The 24,274-nt window shown below is 49.4% G+C and overlaps 1 protein-coding gene across 5 annotated transcripts in view; it reads left to right on the top strand.

The window, feature by feature from the left end:
• Positions 1-24,274, top strand: part of Iqce (IQ motif containing E) — a 42,068-nt gene that overhangs the window by 9,459 nt on the left and 8,335 nt on the right. For all 5 annotated transcript variants that reach the window (XM_036171866.1, XM_036171868.1, XM_036171867.1 and 2 more), the window contains 12 exons: positions 2,134-2,247; positions 2,349-2,399; positions 6,077-6,147; positions 7,927-7,999; positions 8,221-8,270; positions 10,378-10,541; positions 11,057-11,112; positions 12,423-12,652; positions 15,471-15,575; positions 16,608-16,698; positions 21,678-21,869; positions 23,167-23,190. In XM_036171866.1, the coding sequence (XP_036027759.1) occupies positions 2,134-2,247; positions 2,349-2,399; positions 6,077-6,147; positions 7,927-7,999; positions 8,221-8,270; positions 10,378-10,541; positions 11,057-11,112; positions 12,423-12,652; positions 15,471-15,575; positions 16,608-16,698; positions 21,678-21,869; positions 23,167-23,190 (1,221 nt within the window). The remainder of the gene's footprint in view (positions 1-2,133; positions 2,248-2,348; positions 2,400-6,076; positions 6,148-7,926; positions 8,000-8,220; positions 8,271-10,377; positions 10,542-11,056; positions 11,113-12,422; positions 12,653-15,470; positions 15,576-16,607; positions 16,699-21,677; positions 21,870-23,166; positions 23,191-24,274) is intronic.

Below are 24,274 nucleotides of genomic sequence, written 5' to 3' on the forward strand. Positions count from 1 at the left end.
GGCTGCCGTTGGAGGTAGTGTAGAGGGGAGACTACTAAGTGGATAGCCCCCAACAGTGAATCACTGTTACAAATGGTACCTCGTATCAGTGGGAGCCATATTTTGGGGCTAGAAACAGGCCTCTGGGGAAATGACCCTGACTATTCAAACTCATCATTGTTTTTGGAGATCTGCTTGAAGGGAGTTGGAGACATAGTACTAAACTACTTTCTAGAATGTGCATGGCACAGTGTTCCATCATGGAACAGCAGAGTGCTGTGTAGAATCAATCCCACGATATGGCCCTCAGGGTGTGGCTCAGTGGTGGAGCACCTGCCTAGAATCCCCCAGTGAGGGGCTGGGGTGTGGCTCAGTGGTAGAGCCCCTGCCTAGAATCCCCCAGTGAGGGGCTGGGGTGTGGCTCAGTGGTAGAGCACCTGCCTAGAATCCCCCAGTGAGGGGCTGGGTGTGGCTCAGTGGTAGAGCACCTGCCTAGAATCCCCCAGTGAGGGGCTGGGTGTGGCTCAGTGGTAGAGCACCTGCCTAGAATCCCCCAGTGAGGGGCTGGGGTGTGGCTCAGTGGTAGAGCACCTGCCTAGAATCCCCCAGTGAAGGATTTGGAGTCGTGGCTTAGCAGTAGAGTGCCAGCCAAGTGTACACAAGGCCCTAGCTTCAATCTCAGAACTGCAAAAAGTAAAACTAAATAAGAGTTGACTACATGATCTTGGCCACAGGTGAATGTTGGAGCAGCTCTCCCCCGACACAGCTGAGGGCTAGTATTCCTTCATTATTATTTTTTTAATGGTGTGTGTGTGTATGTGTGTGTGAGAGAGAGAGGATGGGAGAGGGAGAGAATGCGTGTGCCCTGTGTGCATGTGTGTGCAGAGGCCTACGGAGGCCAGAAGAGTGCGGTAATAGGCAATGTTGAGTAACCCACTGAGGGTGCTGGGAACCCAGCCCAGGTCCTCTGCAAGAGCAGTGTGTGCTCTTAACTGCTAAGCCGTCTCCCCAGCCCCGTGGTATTGCTGAGGAGCATCAATCAGTCTGTGTTATGTAGTATGACAGATGGAATCGAGTAAAGACTTTGGGACTTTCTGGGGCCAAAAGTTCCCAGGCTTCAAAGTATTTCTCAGCTGGTTGCCATTGGTGTTATAATGGAAAGGTGTCAGGTACAGTGGCTTTTCTTGCACCCGCGCATGTCGGGATGACCCTCTGCACCCCTTGCTGCCGGATCGCCCCACACATGACACCCAGGGCTTACGGGGAGTTAGGGGCTTGAGACAGGGTCTGTCTGTATAACAGCCCTGGCTGTCCTGGAACTCACTCTGTAGAGTTCTGCAGAACTCAAACTCAGAGATCCACCTGCCTCTGCCTCCCAAGTGCTGGGATTAAAGGCGTGCGCCACGAGCTCCTGGCTTTTTAAAAAAAATTTTAAAAAGATGTATTTTATTTTTGTCAATGTGTTGTTTTCATGTACATCTGCATCAGATCCCATAGGTTCTGTGGCAGGGGAGGTTGTAATTTCTTAACTGCTGAGCCATCTATCTCTTCAGCTCCCATAACACCCTGGGCTTTAAAAACCTCTTTTAGCCGGGTGGTGGTGGCCCACGCCTTTAATCCCACCACTCGGGAGGCAGAGCCAGGTGGATCTTTGTGAGTTCGAGGCCAGCCTGAAGCTACACAGAGAAACCCTGTCTTGAAGAAAAAAAAAAAACTCAAGGCCAAGTGTGGCTGTAATCCCAGCAGTTGGGAAACTGAGGCAGGAGAATTGCTGCCAGGTCTAGGATGGCATGGGGTGTTAAGACTCATAAAGAAAAAGAGAGAGAGAGAGAACCTTCCCAGGCATTCACTGTACTTATGCAGACTGTATGAATGTGGCCCTCCTTTTCTTTGTTTTTGGTTGATTGCTTGGGTTTTGTTTCTACGTTTATTTATTTTGTGTGTGCATGAAGGTAAGAGAATGACTTGGGGAAAGAACAACTTCCACTGTGTGTGTGTGTGTGTGTGTGTGTGTGTGTGTCTGTCTGTCTGTCTGTCTGTCTGTGTATCTCTGTGTGTCTATGTGTGTCCGTCCTGGCGATTGAACTCAGGCTTGGCGGCAAGCCCCTTTACCTGCTGAAGCGCCTAGCCAGCCCACTCTCCTTTCTTCCGCAGTCCTTACATATGCAGAAAAGCGATGTGGACCTGATGAGAACAAAGCTTCGGCGCTTGGAAGAGGAGAACAGCAGGAAGGATCGGCAGATAGAACAGCTTTTGGATCCAGGTCGAGTAAGTCCCGGGCCCACAGAGGCCTCTGCTGGCTGTGGTGCCAGTAGTGCTGTGGGGAGGAAGAGCCACATGACCTTAATACCTCCATCTGCTTCCCACAGGGCCCAGACTTCGTTCGAACCTTGGCCGAGAAAAAGCCTGACACTGGTTGGGTAAGTACAGCCGCCTGCTCTAAGGAAAGCCTTCCCGAGGTCACAGTGGAACTAAGGGAAGGAGCACGGGCTCAAAACCCTCTGGAACTGTGGTTGGTAGAGCCAGAGAGTAGTTGGAGGTACTTCAGAGGTCAGCAGAAAGGCAGAACACACCACGTCATCCCAGTGAGGCCTGCCGGGGAGAGTGTGTGCCACCTGGCTTCAGTCTCCAGAACGGCCAGGGAAGGAACCCAGGTTTAATAAGTAAATAGAAGGAGGCACTTGGGAAGGAGGCACAGGGTCGGCTTCTGCTCCGTAGAGTTAGAGGCCAGCCTGGGGTACATGAGACCCTGACTCAGAATACCAAAAAAACCCCACAACAACAAAAGCAGGGTCTCAATGAACAACTTGAGAATTACATCCAAACCAGTTTCTGCTTTAAAACGGGGTTGGGAGGGTATGGAATATGTCACTGTCCCTATGAGTCAAGAAAGTGCAGAGAGTAAGAGAACAGTGGGGTAATGGGCTGGACAACGTGCAGACATGTATAGCAAAGCCTTCAGACGAAAGGGAATTGAAAGAATGCCCCGAAGCAGGCCCTTAGGTTACAGCAGTGTTCTCTGTAGGAGTATGCAAATGTCTGTGGTCACCAGAGATATTCTAGATGTAAATCTGGGAGATAGGACCGGCAAGGCTGGCATCAAGGCACTTGCGACCAGGTCTAATGGCCAGAGTCCCGTCCTAGGAATCTATATGGAGGGAGACTTCAGTCCCTGGAAGGTGTCCTCTGATCTCCATATGAGGGCTATGGCATGCACTCCCCACCCCAACCCTAACATTAATAAATGCGATAAAAATATTTTAAGAGTCTGGCCAGGCCTTGGTGGTGGTGGTGGCACACACCTTTAATCCCAGCACTCGGGAGGCAGAGGCAGGCGGATCTCTGTGAGTTCAAGGCCAGCCTGGTCTGCAGAGCGAGCTCTAGGACAGTCACCAAAACTACACAGAGAAACCCTGTCTTGAAAATAACAAAAAAAAAAAAGAAAGAAAGAAAGAAAAAGAAAGAAAGAAAGAAAGAAAAAGAAAAGACACAAACAAAAAAATTTTTTAAGAGTCTGAAAATAGCAGATATATAACACATCGTATAGAAATAAACATTTAATATAAATGATTAAAGACATTCTGTGTTTAGGACTCAAAGTCAACACCTAACTAACACTTGCAAATGGTCAGTATATGGCCACAAGAAAATACTATTTATTTAACAGTTTCTTGCTATGTTACCCAGGCTGCCCTGGAACTTCTGGTCTCAGGCAGTCCCCAGTGTCAGCCTCTCAAGTGCTTGGACCCAGCCCACACTGCTGACTCAAGAAAATGTCTTTGTTGTTGTTTTCAAGACAGGGTTTCTCTGTGTAGTCCTGAACTCGCTCTGTAGCCCAGGCTGGCCTCGAACTCAGAGATCCACCTGCCTCTGCCTCCTGAGTGCTGGGATTAAAGGTGTGCACCACCACTGCAAGAAAATGTCTTAGAAAACAACAAATCCTGAAGTTGTGACTGTGCAGCCAGCATGTTTGTGAGTTCATTCATCTTCTGGAAGAGGGATCTGTGCGTGCGTGCGTGCGTGCGTGCGTGCGTGTGCGCGCACACGTGCGTGTGCACCTGTGTGCTGCCTCTCCTGTGCTGAGGTTACAGGCATAGAGTGACACATGCCTGTTTTGTGGATGCTGGGGATCTGAATCCAGTTTCTCATGCTTATGCAACAAGCACCTGATCTACAGAGCTATCCCCCGCCAACTCCCAGCCCTCACTTTAAAAGCAAGAAAATGAGGTTCAGAAGTTTCCCCAAATCTGGCTCCTCCCTGCTGTTCCCAGGCTCGGGGAAGGCAGGGATAGTGGTTGTGGTAGACTTGGCTTCTCATCTCCCCAGCACTAGATACTGGGAGGAAAGAACTTATTTTAAGTTACTCTGAGTAAAACCTTAACACCATAAAGCAACAAGATTAGTAAGGATGGTGCAAACCAGGTTTGGCAGGGACTAGATAAGAAGAGCAGTACTCAGAACCTACGCACAAGTGTTAGTGTTGGCGAGGCCTGCAAGTTGGGGACCCATGCATTGGTGCTTGGTCTGCCATACTGCTATTGATAGACTCACCCATCACCTACCCAGGGACAATGATAGCTGCCCAGCCAGCAGTTTGCAAAGCCATCCTAAGTGATACATAGCAGCCTCAAAATACTTTTGTTAATTAAAAGTATTTTTATATTTATCTGTTTATTGGGAGGGGGCACTTACATACCAAGGTGTACATGTGAAGGTCAAGGACATTTTGTGAGAGTCAGTTCTCTCCTTCCACCCCGTGGGTTCCAGGGATCCAACCTAGGTCATCAGACTTGGTGGCAAGGGCATTTACCCACTGAGCCATCTTGCCAGGCCTCACTATTAAGCTTTTTAAAGAATATTTTAAAATTCCAGCATAGTGTTGCAGATTTTTAACTCCAGCATTTGGGAGATGGAGGCAGGAGGATCAGAAGTTCAAGGTCATCTTGGAGTAAAGAAGGATTTTAAGGCCAGTCTGGTCTACATGAAACCATGTCTCAAAAAGGAAAAAAGAAAGTATATAGCTAATAGTGTAGCATTAATTAAAATGTTTACTTAGGACATTGGAGGATGTTATAGAATTCATCAATGGATGAACAGATAGTTCCATAGAGAAACCCTGTCTTTTTTAATTTTTAATTTTCTGGGAGATAGGACCGGCAAGGCTGGTTGGTGTGTGGGTGTTTTGTCTGCATGTATGTCTGTGTGCCACATGTATGGCTGGTGCCCTCCAAGGTCAGAAGGAGGGGAAGGCATCATGTTCCCTGGAGTCAGAGTTAGAGATGGTTGTGAGCTGCCATATGGGTGCTGGAAATTGAACCTGGGACCTCTGGAAGAGCAGCCAGTGCTTTTAACTACTGAGCCATCTCTCCAAGCCAAGCCCTGTATTTTTGTTGTTCCAATGCCAAGAGTGTATGTGTGAGTGTGTGTATGTGTGTCTGTCTGTGCCTGTGTGTGATGTGTGTGTGTAAGTTTGAAGTTGATTCAAAGTAGCAATTGTAAGCCAGTCCTGGTAGCCCAAGCTTGTAATTCAGCACTCAGGAAGCTGAGGCAGGAGGATCAGAAGTCAAACACCAGCCTGGGCCACACAGGGAGACCTCACTTTAAAAAAAGTTGTTTTAGGTTGTAAGGGAAATAGCTCCCCAAGGAGTCATGAAGAAAGAAGGCTCAGGCCTGGTGGAACCTTGACCTTGGGCAAGGACTTGCTGGGTCCTGGTGGATCCCAGGTGCAGGACAGCATCCAGGTTCCGGTGACTTCTTTGTTACTAAGCAGCTGACTGCACATGCAGCCCTCTGGTCAAATTCACAGTGTGTTCCCTAGGACAGCTGCCTCGGGGCTCTGAGGGTTGGCTGTTGCCCTCTGACCCTGCATCTTGCTCTCCCAGTCACTTTCTCAGCACCCCTCAGTGAGGGAGCAAGTTGGGAGCCTTAGTCATCCCTGGGAGTGTGCTAAGGAAGAGGGAAGGGAGGGAGGGAGGTGTAAGAATCCTGATGGAAAGAAGCTCAGAGGCTGGGGGGGGGGTACCTGACTACCCTGGGGACCCCGCAGGCCGAGCCCGCAGAGGGCGGCTGTGCTGAGGAGGCGGCCCTCTGCTGGCAGGTCATCACCGGGCTCAAGCAAAGGATCTTCAGGCTGGAGCAGCAGTGCAAGGATAAGGACAGCACCATCAGGTACGGCCTGGGGGCGGGGTCCCGGTCTGGGGCGCTGCGCTGGCCAGCAGAGACGGCCTCTCCCCAGCCACCCTTCCCTCCTTGGGTTTCTTCTCCCTTCCTGCCACATCTTTGTTCAGACCTGAAACTATGAGAAATCTTAGCTCCTCCTTCCTCTGAATGTCATGGTGGGAGGCAAGCACTCTACCACTAGGCAGGGGCTCTCCCACTGAGCCACACCCAGCCCCTCCCTGGGGGATTCTAGGCAGGGGCTCTACCACTGAACCACACCCCAGCCCCTCACTGGGGGATTCTAGGCAGGTGCTCTCCCACTGAGCCACCCCCAGCCCCTCACTGGGGGAGTCTAGGCAGGGGCTCTACCACTGAGCCACATCCCAGCCCCTCACTGGGGGACTCTAGGCAGGGGCTCTACCACTGAACCACACCCCAGCCCCTCACTGGGGGATTCTAGGCAGGGGCTCTACCACTGAACCACACCCCAGCCCCTCACTGGGGGATTCTAGGCAGGGGCTCTACCACTGAACCACACCCCAGCCCCTCACTGGGGGAGTCTAGGCAGGGGCTCTACCACTGAGCCACATCCCAGCCCCTCACTGGGGGACTCTAGGCAGGGGCTCTACCACTGAGCCATACCCCAGCCCCTCACTGGGGGATTCTAGGCAGGTGCTCTACCACTGAGCCACACCCCAGCCCCTCACTGGGGGATTCTAGGCAGGGGCTCTACCACTGAGCCACACCTCAGTCATGTTTTCACCTCTAATTTTGAGACAGGACCTCCTTGAATTGACTAGGCAGATGGCCTTGAACCTTCAAGCCTTCTGTCTCGGGTCCTGAGGAACCTCTATGACTGGACTACACATTTAGGCTCAGCCTTCTCTTTAATTTGAATTCCCTCCAAATTTCATTAGGAAACAGCATTTCTCTTCAATTTTTTTACTCCCCCATCCCTGTCAGTATGCAGTTCACTGCTGAGGTCCAGTGTGAACATTCTGGGTCTGGATTCCAAGGCCTCTCGGCCGACACTGTGCTGCGCCCCAGCCTCATGACCCTGCGTCCTCCCTGCCGCTTTCTGGTGTCACTGACATAAGGGTTAATCTTAGATGTGGTAAAGTCCATTTCAGGGAAACTGAGACAACCTGTCTGCCCCTGTGGCCCTGTTCCTACAGCATTTCTGCCCCTTTCCTGTTTCTTGATGAAGTTGGCAATGTGAGTCTGGGTGTGTGCTGATTTCCTGTTTTGTGCCTTGAGCTCTGCTTTCTCCTGTGCCTTCTCTCCGAAGTGTGTGACATATTGAGGGCAAGGTGACAGTGCAGATGGGAGCAGGGGAGCAAAGGATTTGCTTTTATTTTTCTTTGTCTTGTTTTGAGACAGCATCATGCTGTGTAGCCCAGCTGAGCTTAAATTCCTAGGCATCCTGTGCCAGCCTCCTGAATGCTGGGATGACATGTATGTGTCACTACACCTGGCTCTCTGATTCTTCTTCATAAAGTGGGCTGTTGTGCTCTGAAGGTGATCCAGGGTCCAGGGTCCTTTGGTAGCACTGGCCCCAGTATTTCAGGGTAGCCTTTCTTAGAGAAGACTATCTGTTGATGGTGTGAGGGCTCTTTAGGGCAGTTGCTGGTGTCACTCAGGAGGACAGTGTCTGGTGTAAGTGTTCCAGAAGTATGGATCATGGCGATGGCCCAGGCCAGGCTTCTCTTTCTCGTTGCTGTCCTACCTGACCTCTGGGAGTCCCTCCCCCTCTGTCCCACCATGTTAACTCTGAACTTGGGTTTCCAGCAAACTGCAGACCGACATGAAGACCACCAACCTGGAGGAGATGCGCATCGCCATGGAGACATACTATGAAGAGGTGTGTACACCCTGCAGCATGTGGACAGGGTGGATCCTGGTACCCGAAACCTGTAGCTACGCATGTGCTCGGATGCAGTGGCCATGCAGAGTCGCCACAGCGTAGCCACAGAGTAGTTTTCTCTCCCTGCGTGAAGCCAGAATCAGGAGCCTGACTGTAGATTTGGGGAAGCTGCCCCACTTCTGTTGTGTTTCTGACACCTGCTCTTTGCTTCCTCGCAGATCCATCGTCTGCAGACCCTCCTGGCCAGTTCTGAAGCCACAGGAAAGAAGTATGATCACATGTGGGGTCTCCTGTCTTTTTGCTGTCGAGGGTGCTCTGAGAGCCGGGTGGCCCTAACCGGCCACTGACTCGCCCTACCTTTCCTGGCAGTTGTGCAGTGCTTACTGTGTGGGGTGTGTGTGTTGCATTCATGTGTACACATTTGTGTGTATATGAACATGTGTGCACATATGGAGACCACCAGTCAACATCAGCTATCTTCGTCTATTGATAGCTTCCACCCTATTTTCTGAAACAGAGTCTCACATGGGACCTGGAGCCCCAAGTATCTCCTGTCTGTGTTTCCCCAGTGCTGGGATTACAGGCACACACTGCCAGTGCCTGGCTTTTAACTGGGGTGCTCCGGGCCTCATGGCTGTATAGCGGGTACTTTACCACTGAGCCCTCCAGTGTTCCTGATGGCCACATTGATGCATGTCTATTGGCCTTGTTACAGCCTCCTTTGTTCTTACAGCCTGCTGACACCACACGTGTCCATGCTCTGAGAGTGAACTGTAGATGATGCCCATGGCAGCTTCCAGCCTAGAATAGGAGAGCGCTGGTTTCCAGAGCAGGCTCCACCCTACTTGTTTGAAAGAAGCTTTTTGGTTTTGTTGTTCTGCTTTTGATGATAACGTTTTCCCAGGTTAAGGGCTCCTTGCTGTGTTGATTGCACCTATCCTTCCCAAATGCTACAAGGCCAAAATGCCAACCATCCTAGCACCCACACCCAGCAGCCTACAGTGCCTCAACTCCAGCTCTGGGGGGTCTGATGCCACTGGCCTCCACAGACACCTGCACACAGACGTGTGTGTGTGTGTGTGTGTGTGTAAAACAAATCTATCCATACCACAGGCTTCTGCGTAAATTGCCAGCTCCAGGTGTTGCTATCCTTTTTTCTCCTTTGCCTTCAGTCACTCCAGACAGCCACTGGAAGACATTCTCTTAAAGAGCCATATAGGGCTGAGGAGGTAGCTGCATGGTAAAGCACTATTCAGTTGTGCAAAACAAAGCCAGGCATGTTGGCATGTGCACTGCAATCCCAGGGCTGGCGGGGTGGGGAGTCCAGGGAACCAAGGAATTATATAGCAGAAAGATCCAATCCATGAGACATGCCGGCTGCCAGCCTAGCTCCAGGTTCAGGGAGAGACCCTGTCCCAAGGGAATAAGGTGGAGAATGACAGAGCGGGACACCTGATGTCCTTCTCTAGCCCCAGTACCCATGCACACATGTACATAACGCTGCACACACACAAAGACCACATAAATAAAGTCGGTTCTGTTATTTGCAGGAAGTTAGTATCCTATGACGTTCCAGGGATACTGAATTAGAAAATACTGAAACACCGGTCCTGGGCAGTAGATTCAGGCTTAGGTCCCTGTGTTCACTTGTTAAATTTTCACCAGGGAAGATACTGAGATTGGTGGTGTGTGTTTCTCTTTAAAGACATGTAATATCTATTATTGATTCACTACACTACACAGTGATTTTCTAGGACTAAGCCAGAGGCCAAGAGAGCTGCACCACAGCCTTGGAACACTAGGGGGCGCTTGGCACCCTGTTCTTGGCACTTCAGTATCTTATTATGTATGTATATATTTAAATAAATACATGATGGTCCTGAGAAAGGAACCTAGGGCCTCCCATGTGCTGGATAAACATTCCCCCAACTGCGCTACATCCCCAACCTACTCCTCAGCCACTTTATACACTAGCACAAAGTACAAAAAATAAAAATAAAATAGAGGTCAGCCTGGTAACACACCCACATCACAGCAACAGTCAGGAGGTGAAGGCAGGAGGATCCCGAGTTCCAGGACAACCTGAGATACATATGGAGACCCATTTTCAAGACTGGTGGGCACTGGGGATATAACAGTTGGTAGAGCACTTGCCTGGCATTCCTGTGTCAAAACAATTAAGTGAAATAAAATTGGAATTGATTCTGTCGGTGGAGTTACCATTTCACTAATCTGGGGTAGGAGGTAGTTTCCTGTGTGATGGTTAATACTCATGTGTAGAAGCCAGAACCTGGTAATAAGCCCTGTTCCTGTCTGAGATGTTTATAAGCCAGTCTGGAAGTGTGACCCTCAGCCTGCCGCTTGCTTCTCCCTAGGCCCATATTGGAGAAGAAGATGGGTATGAAGAGGCAGAAGAAAATGAGCAGCGCCCTGCTGAACTTGACCCGGAGCGTGCAGGAGCTGACAGAGGAGAACCAGAGCCTGAAGGAGGACCTGGACCGCATGTTGAGCAATTCTCCCACTGTCTCCAAAATAAAGGGTAGCTGCCCACAGGCCACTCACAGAGGGAGACACAAGGAGACAGGTCATGTCTTATATTCTGTGGTGAAAGATAGGAATCAGGCCCCATTCAGACGTGGAGAACTTGGCCACAGGCCTCATAGCAGACATAGCCCCTTACCTGTGTAAAAGGGCTTGTCAGTAGGGCGGGTGCGCCACACTGGTCCAGGGAGAATCCAGGTAGCAAGATGAAAATCATTGGGCTGGGGATGTAGCCTAGCGTGCATGGAGCCCCAAGTTCGAGCTCCATCAACACATAAACCAGGCATGATAGAGCATGCGTCTCAGTACACAGGAGATGGAGGCAGAAAGATCAGAAGTTCCAGGCTGTCCTCAATTATTATGTAAGTTTGAAGCCAGCCTGGCCCACATGAGATAAGAAACTCTCGGGTGACAAGCACCTGCCCCTCTGGTGTCTGTGGCTTGGCTGTCAGTCTGTGCAGTGGGAAGCTGGGAGTCCACGTCTGAGAAGAGTAAACCCCATTGCCTCCTTAGGTTACGTGGACTGGAGCAAGCCCCGGCTGCTGAGACGCATCGCAGAGTTGGAAAAGGTAAGGCAGGTCTAGTGTCTCATCAGGGTCTCCCTGGCCAAGGAGCAGCCTCTGTCTGATGTGGGGGGGGGGGTACAGAGTCGCAGCGTGAGATAAGCCACTCAGCATATGCATAGGGGTGCTCAGCAGGTCTGGACAAGACTTGACGTTGGGTCGTTCACAGCCCTCATTTTATAGAGGGCCAGGCCCAAGAACTCTTTGCTGGGCTTCCTGTAGCCACAGACCATGAAGTGCCTGTGTCTAACATACACCTGCAAACCCCAAACTTTCAAAGGATACTTGAGTTCTTAGCAAGCACTTCATCTACACTACCGACCAGCAAACATGGGATGCTAGCTAGCAGCTCCTCATCCCCCAGCCCCATACCAACCCCACACAGGAGTCTGGTTCTAGGGAACCTGTCCATCCTGTTAGGATCTTGAGATAGAATGCCAGGGATATAACTTAGTGATACAGTGCTTACCTAGACTCTAGATAGGAGCAAGGGCCACGACTCAGTGATGAAGCACCTGCCTAGACTCCACAGTGAAGACTGGGGGTGTGGCTCAGTGGTAGAGCACCTGCCTAGAATCCCCCAGTGAGGGGCTGGGGTGTGGCTCAGTGGCAGAGCACCTGCCTAGAATCCCCCAGTGAGGGGCTGGGGTGTGGCTCAGTGGCAGAGCACCTGCCTAGAATCCCCCAGTGAGGGGCTGGGGTGTGGCTCAGTGGTAGAGCCCCTGCCTAGAACCTGCTGTTGAAGGTGGTGCAGGACTTACCTAGCATGGGTTGCATGCCCAGTATTGAAAGAAAACGTTATGGACCAGAGTACCCCAGTTGTTGGCACAGCTGTGCAAAGCCCGAGGGAGAATGTTTCCAGTGTAGGCAGGTACTGACAGATGGGAGCATGGAAAAGTAGACCAAGCAGGAAGGGAAAGAAGTTCCTGTGTTGTGAAAATACTTTATAGGGAAAGCATGCTGGGAAATAACAGGAAACCCGGGTGCATCCAGAGACCCAGTAGGAAAGGCCTAGGGAGACAGGAGTCACTGTCAGACAGAACTAGACCTGTCTAACATCAAGCACAGGGTTGGAAATACCCGAGTTCCAATGTCTGCATCCTCCTTGCCTGCCTCCCTCCCTGGTGAACTTTATGGTATAGTGTTGGTAGCTCTGACCAATAGTCCTGCCTCTAGGCCTAGCCAGCACTCTCCACTTTGGTCTTGGCTTCTGAGAAGGGAACCTGCTGACCCGGCCCCACAGTGAAGCTTCTCCCACACACTGGAGACTGGCCACTCACAGGGGCACTGTTAACAAATGCCTTCATTGCCGGCAGAAAATGAGTTCTTCAGAAAGCCCAAAACCGTCTGCTTCAGATTTGGTCAAGCCAAATGCCCTGGTCCGCTCCTCATCCAATATCTCAGTGCAAAAGCAGCCCAAAGAGGACCAGTCCAAAGAGGACCAGCCCAAAGAGGATCCACCTGAGGACCAGGACCATCTCCAAGGAACTGTGAGGATCCTGAAAGGGGAGAGGAGCGCACTAGAGGAACAGCTGCTGGAGAAGGGGTAAGTGCCGGCCTAGAGGAGTTAGTGCATCCCTTTCACAGCACTCAACACCCCTACCACAGTCTCAGCACTTGGAGGGGTGGAGGCGGGAAGATCACAAGGTCAAGGCCAGCCTCTGTGTCTTAGTTATTTTTAAAGTGCTGTAATAAAACTGTGACCAAGGCCACCAGCCCTGTTGGAGGTGAAGGGCCTCAGGCCCCATCCACCTGAAAAGATGGTGTGGGAAGCAAGACCTTTCTACTGTCCACCTGGGAAGTCCCAGGGCCCCCACCCGCCTGAATCTTGGTTGGGAATGCAGGCCTTGTCCCTGCCTCTCCCCTTCTTTCAAGCCTTGCCCACCTCAGGCCCTGTCCATTTGAGAGCTGGTTGGGAGATGCAGGGCCTCTGCTTCCGCCCACCCATGAGCTGGCTAGGGATGCTAAATTTTTGGTCCCACTCAGGAGCTAACTGCCTGGGAGCTGGTTGGGGATGCAGGGGTCTCTGGTCCCACCCTCCCAGGAGCTAGTTAAGATTGCAGCCTCGTTCAGCTGGAGAGGTTAGGATGGGAAGCTAGGTAGGGAAGCGGATCTTGCCAGGTGGGGCATGTGCCTGTAAGCCCAATACAGGGGAGCTGAGCAGGAGGATCTTGAGTTTGATGTAAGACTGGCTACATAATGAAACTCAAAAACCCAGGGTCTGGGGATATAATTCAGTGGTACAGTACTTGCCTAGCATGTGTGATGTAATTCAGTGTATAGTACTTGGCTAGCATGTGGGATGTAATTCAGTGTACAGTATTTGCCTAGCATATGGGATGTAATTCAGTGTACAGTATTTGCCTAGCATATGGGATGTAATTCAGTGGTCCAGTACTTGCCTAGCATGTGGGATGTAATGGATGTAACTGTGGTACAGAACTTGCTTAGCATGTGGGGCACCTTAAATTCAAGCCCTAGAACCATGGGGTTGGAAGAAGGTAAAAAATGTAAAGGTTCGGGGCTGCCAAACCCTGCAAATTGTGACCCATGTGCAGAGCAGGGTCCCTAGTTGCCTCATGGCCAATTTCATATGCATTGATGAGAATTGATGGTGAGTTCCTTGTAAAAAACAGCATTTTGTGGGAAGATTTTTAAATCATGATAGTGGGCCTGAGAGCAGATAAAGGAACTTTCCACCAAGCCTGATGGTCTGACTTAGATCCTGGACCCACATGGTGGGAAGAGAGAACCAGCTCTCCCAATTTTCCTCTGGCTTCCACATGTGCAAGTGCGCATGCACATACGCAGTATATATAAAAATAATTTAAATTATGTTGGTCATTTTGAAGTACCATTTTCTAGCAAGCTGTCATTGCTGCAAAACAAAGCAATAAAAAAAACCACAGTTCTCACCCCAAGGGGGTTAACAGTTTATTCTGTAGTTACCTCAAATACCGTGGTCCATTGTGGTAGCAGTTTCATAAAGATTTAAAATAACAGAACAAAGAAAGTCCTAAGTCAGGGTGGTTTAGAATCCACTGGTGGAAGCCACAGGTAGGTGGGTACAGTGGAGTGAGGGAATCTCCACTACAGCTTCAGGTGCTGTCTAGGAACATTCCAACATTCCTTTTTGTTGGTTTTGTTTTGTTGGTTTTTGTTTGTTTGGTTGGTTGGTTGGTTTTTTTGTTTGTTTGTTTGTTTGTTTTCCGAGACAGTTTCTCTGTATAGCTTTGGAGCCTGTCCTGGAACTCACTTGGTAGCCCAGGCTGACCTTGAACTCACAGAACTCCGCTTGCCTCTGCCTCCCGAATGCTGGGATTAAAGATGTGCACTATCACTGCCCAGCTTTTTGTTTGTTTTTTGAGACAGGGTTTCTCTGTGTAGTAGTTCTGGCTGTCCTGGAACTCACTCTGTAGACCAGGCTGACCTTGAATTCACAGAGATCCACCTGTCTCTGCCTTCCTAGTGCTGAGATTAAAGGCATTCACCACCACTGCCCACTCTGGGGACATTCTTAGCCTTTGGATTGGTGGAAGCCAGAGGCCCACTTATACCTTCTCAAAGGGTTTGCCTAAAAGTCACATAGATGTTAGGTAAGACACAGAGGTGGGCATGAGTGGCTGTTGAGGACTAACAGGTTTCAGATAACTTGGCTTTGGACCTGTAACATTCCAACTCTGCACAATCACAGACATTCTAGTTGGCCACCCCTATGAAATGTTTAACACAGGGGTTCAGGAGAGATGTCTCCTGATTTAGAATACTTGTTGCTCTTGTAGAGGACCTGGGTTCCATCCCCAGCATCCACACAGCAGCTCATAACATTCCGTAACTCCAGTTCCAGGGAATCTGACATTCTCTTCTGGTCTTGCACATGATGCCCAATACGTGAGGCAAAACATTCATACACATAAACCAAAACATGTCTTTTTAAAGGTTTCTTACTGTTTCAGCACAGGTGTGGGAGCTGCAGTTCACACCGTGAGGTGACATGATAGCTACCACTCACCCTTGCTATGTGACAGTCACCCTGCTGCTCACTCGAGGAGAAGGTCATTTGATGTGGAGATGAGCCGGGACCTGGAGAAGTGGGGTCACTGGCAGTGAGTGGCAGGACTGAGTTTCAAACAGAACGTCATCAGGGCAGAGTATGTGGCTGTGATGCCACCCATACCTTGGTGTCTGCAGCGCAGTCAGCACCCTTAGAGATGCCTGGCCCTGTCCTCAGGACCAAGGGCCTGTCTAGATTCGGTGCCTAGGGAAGGAAACAGGGTGACATGGTCCGTGAAGCATCCTTCAGCTGTGCTAGCCTTGGGTGGGCTAGTCTAGTGATCATGGAAATGTCTGCTTGTGTCTCTCAGTGTGGAGATGAATAAGCTGCTACAAGCCAAGATTAACTTGGAGAAGGAGCTGGAGATGGCCAGGGAAGGCGAGAAGGAGAGACGGGAGCAGGAGCAGGCTTTGAGGTAAGTCCACTGGGTATTAAGTAGTGTTTTGACTTCATGTTTTTGTTTTACTTTGTTTGACCCAGGATCTCACTGTATAGTGCAAACTGGCTCAATTTGTAACTTTGCAGCTTCAGCCACTCAGTTGTCAGAACCACATTTGCTGAGATCACAAGTGTGTATTCCCACACTGGGATGGCCTGGGTTTGTGTGTGACAGGGTTTCATGTTCCCGACTCTGACTTTGAACTTACTGTAGCCAAGAATGGCCTTGAATAAGAATGACCTTCTTAGCTGTTCTGATGACGATGACCACCGCTTTGCTCAAAGGACCGAGTTCTAAAATACCAATCTAGAAACTCGCTCACAGAGATCAGTCCCCTCAGTGATTCTAGATTATATCAAGTTGACAATCAGTATCAACCAACCATTGAACGGCCCAATGAGGTTTCGTGATTTGCAGATATATTCTGTATTGTGGTCTGGGTTGATATCTGCATATGCAAACATGTATCAAGCTGTATATCATGCAAATTCCTCTGTGAAGGTGTAAAAACATGATACTGCATTTCCCCTCAAATGCCTGTACCAAGTCTGAATCGTTGAATTGTTCTCCCAGGAGTCCTCACAGCAAAACTGTAATGAAATTTTGATGTATGTAATAAAACCTATCTGCAAAGTTTAAAAAAAAAAAAAATGACCTTCTTATTCTCCTGCCTCCACCTCCCAAATGCCAAGATTACCGGTGTGTGCTCCCATGCTGTTCTGTGTAGTTCTAGAATGGATCCCAGGACTCCTGCCTGCATGCTAGACAAGCCCTTTACCACAGACCCCTTTTCCGACTTTATTTCGTGAATCCTCAGCCCTGCCCTTGAAGGCTCTCAGAACACAGGTGACAGTTTAGAAAGCCCCTGTAGTGATGTTGCTGGTGGCCATCAGTTACCAGAAGCTGGTTCCTGTGGTCTGTCCCTACACAGCACTGCCCAGACCACCATATGACAGTTTTTTCCTAACAGATGATGACTAAGGGTCGTCTTTTCCCTTTGCTCTGTAGAGAGGAAATTGAAGCACTCACCACCAAGTGTCAAGAACTGGAAGAAGCTAAGAGACAAGAGAGAGACTCCACCGCAGCAGTCACTCAGGAGGTACCACATGGCTGTGTTGTTCCCTTGGCTTTAGGCATGGGCGGGGCTTGTCACCAAGTCTTAACATGCAGCTTCTCCATGATCCACCACCTGTCACTTGCCCTAATGAGCTCCATAACCGGATGATGTGTGTAGATGCCTCAGGTGGCTTTGGGTCTTAGGCAGTTTGGACAGGATAGATGCAGCTCTGAGGAGGCAAGAAAACCAGAAAGGAAGGAGGAATAGCCCACTCCTAACCTGCATAGATGTAAGTTCCAGAATATGCTGCCTGGGCAGGTACCTTGCTGCAACCTCCCTGTCTCCCCTACCCCTGTATTTGTTTTGTTAATTTTGTAGGGCTGGATAGAACCCAGAGCTTTATATATACTAGGTAGGGCTGTACCACTGAGCCATGCCCTCAGCCCCTCACTGGAGAATTCTAGGCAGGTGCTCTACCACTGAGCCACACCCCAGCCCCTCATTGGGGGATTCTAGGCAGGGGCTCTACCACTGAGCCACACCCCAGCCCCTCATTGGGGGATTCTAGGCAGGGGCTCTACCACTGAGCCACACCCCAGCCCCTCACTGGGGGATTCTAGGCAGGTGTTCTACCACTGAGCCATACCTCAGCACCTCACCGGGGGATTCTAGGCAGGTGCTTCTCCCTTTTTGTCTAAATAAAAAGAAAGATTGTAGCTTTTACATAGTAAGACTATATACAATAAAAACAATTATCAAGTAAGAATTACATTTACAGTATCCAGTCCATTTGCATTTGGCAAATTCAGAGAAAATACTCCATTATCTATCCTATCTTGTTGAGTCCGAAGTTGTGAGCCTAATTTATTTTCTATCCTAACTTGCAGTACCAACCCAAAATTATCTTTTTAGACCTCAAAACATTTTTAGATAAACAGTTTAAGCTTTTATGTTTCTCAACCTTATAAACTTTACATCTCTTATGTAAGTTTATTTTCTGAATTTGGTAACAAGTAATATATATAACTATCTTGTCTTCAACTCCATGAGAGACCCAGGAAGGATATAGTATTACCTGAGTTAACAGAAGTGCAGAGCATAGAAATGACAGAAGCAGCTGGCTGCCTGGACAGTCACCCAAGGTTCCTCTGTAGTGTTGGGGCATCTATCTTCAGCCTATAGGTCTAGATTATCTGACAGACTTTTCTTTCTTTGAAGGACTGTTCCACCTTGTCTTGGCAAAGTTCAGCAGTCATTTTTTTTTCCTTTATGTCCTTCCAGTTTGTACAATATACTATCAGCAGTCAAGGCAAAGGCAGTTTCTTGCCCAGTGGCTAACTTTGCCATAATGAAATCAAACTCCATATGGAGGTTCTTAGACACTTATCATCCTTTTACGAAGTAGATTGGTGCTGCCAGGAGCAGATGTGTCTTGCTGTCGTGAAAAGCCTGAGGTTATTACATATTAAGTGCTGTATCCTGTAGGTCTCTGAAGCATTTGAAGATCACCTATATATCTAAACTATACCTATGTAACCTTGAAAACATCTAACATGACTACAAGTTTGATTGTGTTTGTTTGGTTTTTTATTATTTATTTATTTATTTGGTTTTTTGAGACAGGGTTTCTCTGTGTAGTTTTGGTGCCTGTCCTGGATCTGCCTGGCTCTGCTTCCTGAGCACTGGGATTAAAGGCATCTGCCACCACTGCCTAGCTTACAAATTTGATTGTGATAGATGGCTAACTACTAACCTGCATTTCTTAATTATACATTACGTTTCTAAATGAGCTGCATAAGCGTAGTACCCCAAACAAGAGTAGAAACATACATACAGTGTAACAAAAATAACCTTACATTTGTATCAATATACCAAAATCCATTCCAATGCAAAATATTTTAGGTTAATATTTGTCTTTTTATCCTCTATTCCTACATGCCCCCTAAACAATGACAAACATCCATAACCCACCGAATGACCAAAAAACACCCACCCTACCTCTTAGTGCCCTAAGAGTAGTGTCCTCTAGACTACATCCTGTTGTCTGGGGCAATGGCATCTTTAGATGAGAAGATGGAGACAGTGGTCAAGTTCTGGGAAAACCAGTTGTAACATTTGTTGTCCAGTCTCAGAACTGTTCCCATGCAGAGGGACCAGTGTATATGTCACCTGTCTGGTAGTTTTTCTTGGTTTATTTCTTTATATCTGTAGGCAAGATTTTCAGGAGGTCTCGCCCATCAAACCTGATCTCTATCAACCTTGAACAAATCTACAGCCTTTGTTTCCTGTGGAAACAAAAGCATAACCTCTCCCCAAATGTAATACATTTTCTGAATTCCATTTTAAAGTTAAGACATCTCTAAAGTATCTAGGCTGGTTTAATTCAGCAGTTCTTTTTACAGCCCCCAAATCACAGCATGGAGGCTTATCATTAGTTCATTAATGCTCAACCTTACTTAGGCTTTTAAAAGGCTCCCACTAGCTCTTTTAACTTAATTTAGCCTGTTTCTCTTCATCTACATTTTGCCTCTGGGCTTTTTTCCTTTCTTTCATTCTGTATGTCCTACTTTCCTGCTTCCTCCATGTCTGTCTGACCCCTGGTGTCTCCCTGGAGTCTCTTTTTCTGTCTTCTCTCAAGCCTCCTCCTTACTCTCCCTACCCGGAAGTCTTGCCTATACTTCCTCCCTTGCTTTTGGCCATTCAGCTTTTTATTAGACCAATCAGGTCCCTTATGCAGGCAAGGTAAAACAGCAACACATCTTTACATAGTTAAACAAATACAACACATTTTTACATAGTTAAACAGTTATTCTGCAACATAAACAAATGCAACCCATCTTTGCATAGTTAAACAAATATTCTGCAACAGGTGCTCTACCACTGAGCCACACTCCCAGCCCCTCACTGGGGGATTCTAGGCAGATGCTCTACCACTGAGCCATACCCCAGCCCCTCGCTGGGGGATTCTAGGCAGGGGCTCTACCACTGAGCCACACCCCAGCCCCTCACTGGGGGATTCTAGGCAGGTGTTCTACCACTGAGTTACACCCTAGGCCCTCACTGGGGGATTCTAGGTAGGTGCTTTACCACCAAACTATCCTTCTTATTATGTTTTACTTTGAGACAGGGTCTTACCAAATTACCTAGGCTGGTACCTTGAATTTACCATCTCCTGCCTCAACAACTTCTTTTTGTTGTTGTTTTTGTTTTTGGAGACCGTGTTTCTCTGTAGCTTTGGAGGCTGTCCTGGAACTCGCTTTGTAGACCAGGCTGGCCTTGAACTCACAGAGATCCACCTGCCTCTGCCTCCCGAGTGCTGGGATTACAGGCATACGCCACCACCGCCCAGCCTGCCTCAACTTCTTGAATGCTGGAATTACAGGCCTGTGATATCAGGCCTTTTCTTTTTTATGTAATTCTCAGGACTTGCTGTCATTCAGGGGAAGCTTTGTGGTTTTGAATGTCACCTGGGTGTTCTCCAACTCCAAAGGTCAGCAAGAGGCCCTGTGGTCCTTGTTCTCCAGTCTGTTGACACCTTCAGTTCCAGGAATTAGAGTGTATCCCAGTGTGATCTGTCCCATTGTGTCACAGCAGATGCAAGCACAGGTGGAAACTCATGCATTGGGGACAGAACTTATGTGCCTCTCTTTGCTCAGGAGGACCTGATATGGGATTGCATAATAAGTAAATCTTCATGGGCCATGCATAGTGATGCAGGCCTGTGATCTCAACACTCAGGAGGCAGAGGCAGGAGGATGGAGAGTTCAAGGCCAGCTTCAGGGCTGGGGAGATACCTTGGTAGGTAATGACACTTTTGCTCTACATGCATGAAGGTGTGTTGGGGACAAAGAAAGGAGGGTAGCCGGGACTATTGGCTATCAGTCTAGATGCAAATTCAGCGAGGGATGGTTTTTTTCTTGGGAAAATAAAGCAGACAACCTCCTCCCTCCTCAATGCACAAACAATGCACAAACCTACACACACAGTAAATGAACAAGCTGGAAAGAGATGCATGAGTTTGGGCAGGAAGCTATCGCAGAGAGAGCCAGGGCCTTCCCTGTGGGCAGGACAGGACATGAAGAGCACATGGCTGAGTGTGAAGGCAGCTCCTTTGAACAGCTGTGGTGACCTCTAAGCCACAGGGCATCCTAGTTGCTGGGTCCCTGGTCCTGGGTGACTGAGAAGAAAAGACACTATCTTGGGGTGTGAAGATTACACAGAGGAGGTAGGTGGGGTGTGGCTGGGCCTGTGAGTTGCCTACACAGCCTCCCTCACTGGAACACCCTTCTCATCCTGGGGTCTGTCCATCCGTCCGGGCCAGCCAGGCCACACATGTCAAAACCTTTAAGTGGGGCAAATGAAAATCTTGGTTCAGTGCGCCAGCCACCTACTGGGTATGCATATCTCTCCCGTGGCCGGGAAGGCAGTTTGGGTAGCAGGCTCCTCCACTGAACCTGCCTTTAATGTGTGTGCGTGGCATATATGTGGAGGAATAGGCAAGGCTGGGCAGCCAGCAAGCTCTGGGGACTTGCCTTGTCCCTGCCTCTCCAGTGCCAAAATGACAGCACCCCTATCTCTTTACACGGGTGCTGAGGAGCAAACTCGGGGCTCACGCTGTGCAGCAAGCCCCTTTCAGACTCTGCCATCTCTCCAGCCTGGACCTGCCTTTTGACATGAGGGAAATGTTACTCCAGAGATGTTAATTGTATTGAGAAGAGCCCTGGTGGGTAGATTTCGAGAGCACCACCTAGAAGTCAGCGGCATTTCAATGGTTCAGGTCCTCTTCCTATCAGAAACGGCACTGGAAATATCTCTACTTCAATCTCCCAAATCCCACTTTTATCATACCGCATCAATCTTTCAAAAGAGCCCAAAAAAAGACAGCCACCGCATCGGGCTCAGACTCGGTTTCATTAAGTCTCCTGTCTGATGAGCAAGGCCTGTAATATCCTGGTTAATATCCTGTCCACTGCTCGCTGCTGACATCACTGATGCCACTGAACCCTTTTCATTTCCTTCAGGCTCACCTAGAGCTCCACATACCATCACCCTGCAGCAGCAGGGACTCCAAGCCAGACAACGACAATGAGCCCGATTCCCACAACAGTGCTGGCGAGGGAGATGGCTCCCAGCCCCCCACCCCGTGCTCTGAAGAGAGGAGAGAGGCGGCCATCAGAACCCTGCAGGCCCAGTGGAAGGCCCACAGACACAAGGTGAGCTTCCTGGTCCATGTCCAGCTGCAGAGAACATCTGGTGTTGGTGTGCTCCATTACCCGGTGTGTTCTTCACGGCCACTCAGTGCGTTCACCCACCCCCACACCACCAGTCATCCATTGGTGCTCAGAGTGGGTTGGCTCAAAGAAGGTGGAGTTGCAAGTGCCGGCACCTTGAAAGGAGAGGTGATATATGCTTGTAATCCCTGTACCAAAGAGGATTGATTGGGAGTTCAAGGTCAGCCTAAGCCACATGAGACCATCTCTAAAAACAAACTAGTAACAGTCCAGTAACCTGGCGTCAGCCATCTTGGGAAGCCACAGGACTGTTTCCAGTTCCGTCTTTCATCAGTCTCCCTGGTATCAGTAGCAGTTGTTCAGCATTTGGACATGGGTCTGGGTGCTCCTGAGGAGACAGGGCAAGCTTTCTTTTCTAGGTAGATAACAGTTTCAGAGCAAGGAATTGTTGGATGATCCGCCTTCTAGCAGAACACAGGAATCCTTCTCTGTATCCCTCTTGGGAAGAACATTAATATGAGCTCTGATTCTTTCATTTATTGAATCATTTTAGTGAGTTGCAATCATTATTCTCTTTGGCCCAAATATGGTCATTGAGAGCCCCTTTGCTCTGGCTGACGTCTTACTGAGCAGGTCACAGTCTTCCGGCGAAAGAAGGTTCCCAGGCCACCCAAGCCCCACCTTGACCTTGCCACTAGTCTAGCGTCTGTGCCCCCTTTTGCCCTCGTTGGCTGTTGCAGATGGAGGAGTAGAAACTGGGGTAGATGCAGGAGAGTGGCGGTCACCATCAAGGCGCATGATGAACTGGAACAGGAACGTCACTGCGCCGCGAGATACAGGGTCAGCTGCTTTTCCTGCTGCTGTGTCAAAACTGTCAGAGCAACTGCAAGGACAGCGTAGATTTGGGCTCACAGTCTGGCAGTCAGGTCACGGCAGCAGGAGCATGAGTGAAGCAGCTGGTCGCCTGTGTCCACAGTCAGGCAGCAGAGACAGAACTCCATGCTCAGCTCCATTCCCCTTTCTGCGCAGTTCAGGACCTCAGCCCATGGGCTGGCACCACCCACACTTAGGGTGGGTCTTCCCACCCAGTTAACTCAATCTAGAAAGCCTCTCACAGACACACCCACCCACAGGTGTGTTTCCATGGCGATTCTAAATCAGTCAGGTTGACAATGAAGATTAACCGTCACATATACTAAGGGGGATATTCTTCTAAGGAATGGAAACCTCTGTTGAGACTCTGCTCACATTAATTCATTTCTCGCTTTCCTTATTTCAGAAAAGAAAAGCAGCTTTGGATGAGGTAAGCCAGCTCAGTTGCACCCGGGTCCAAACACCCCTCTTTACTGTGGCGTAAAGTAACCTAGGAGTAGTGGGGGAGGGGTGCGTGCACTTGTGTAAGGGATGCTGATGTGAGTGGAGGTCCAAGGAAGGGAGGCGGGAGCTACTTCATTACTTCCCGCCTTATCCTCTTGAGACAGGCTCCCCCACTGAAGCTAGGCTGGCTGCCTCTGTATCTGCCCCTCGTGTGCTGGGTCGCAGGCACGTGTGATCACACCTGATTTTATGGAGGTGTGAGGGGATTCAAATTCAGTTCTTAATGCTTGCACAGAAAGTGCTCTTAACTTCTGAGCCATCTCTCCAGCCCAGCCAAGGGATATTTAAAGGCATTTCCCTAAGTCCTGATTTTCAGGAAATGAATTCAACTTCAGACACAGAGTTTAAAATACACTAGTAACGGAAGCGTAAAATGAACACCAGAGTAACTTCACTTGCACACTCTTTCCTAAACTCCCACTTCAGTTTGGAGTTGAGCAATGCCACGTGCTCAGCCCCAGATGCCACGACACACATGCTGTAAAGCAGAGAGAACTGAGGTGGTCTGAGGACTAGAGCTGCCATCCTGCAGCCCAGCTGTCCCCATGGGACACATGGGGAAGGACAGTAGGCTTGTCCCAACAAGACAGCCGGCAAGGAGAAGCAGGTTCTGGTGGCTGTGAGAATAAGAGACTTCCTGCATGCTGGATGTAGCTCCGCCACTGAGCCACACCCCAGCCCCTCACTGGGGGATTCTAGGCAGGTGCTCTATCACTGAACCACACCCCAGCCCCTCACTGGGGGCATTCTAGGCAGGTGCTCTACCACTGAGCCACACCCCAGCCCCTCACTGGGGGATTCTAGGCAGGTGCTCTACCACTGAGCCACACCCCAGCCCCTCACTGGATATTCTAGGCAGGTGCTCTACCACTGAGCCACACCCCAGCCCCTCACTGGGGGAATTTTAGGCAGGGGCTCTACCACTGAGCCACACCCCAGCCCCTCACTGGGGATTCTAGGCAGGGGCTCTACCACTGAACCACACCCCAGCCCCTTACTGGGGATTCTAG

The sequence above is a fragment of the Onychomys torridus genome, chromosome 22 (genome assembly GCF_903995425.1).
Source record: "Onychomys torridus chromosome 22, mOncTor1.1, whole genome shotgun sequence".
NCBI classification, from domain to species: domain Eukaryota; kingdom Metazoa; phylum Chordata; class Mammalia; order Rodentia; family Cricetidae; genus Onychomys; species Onychomys torridus.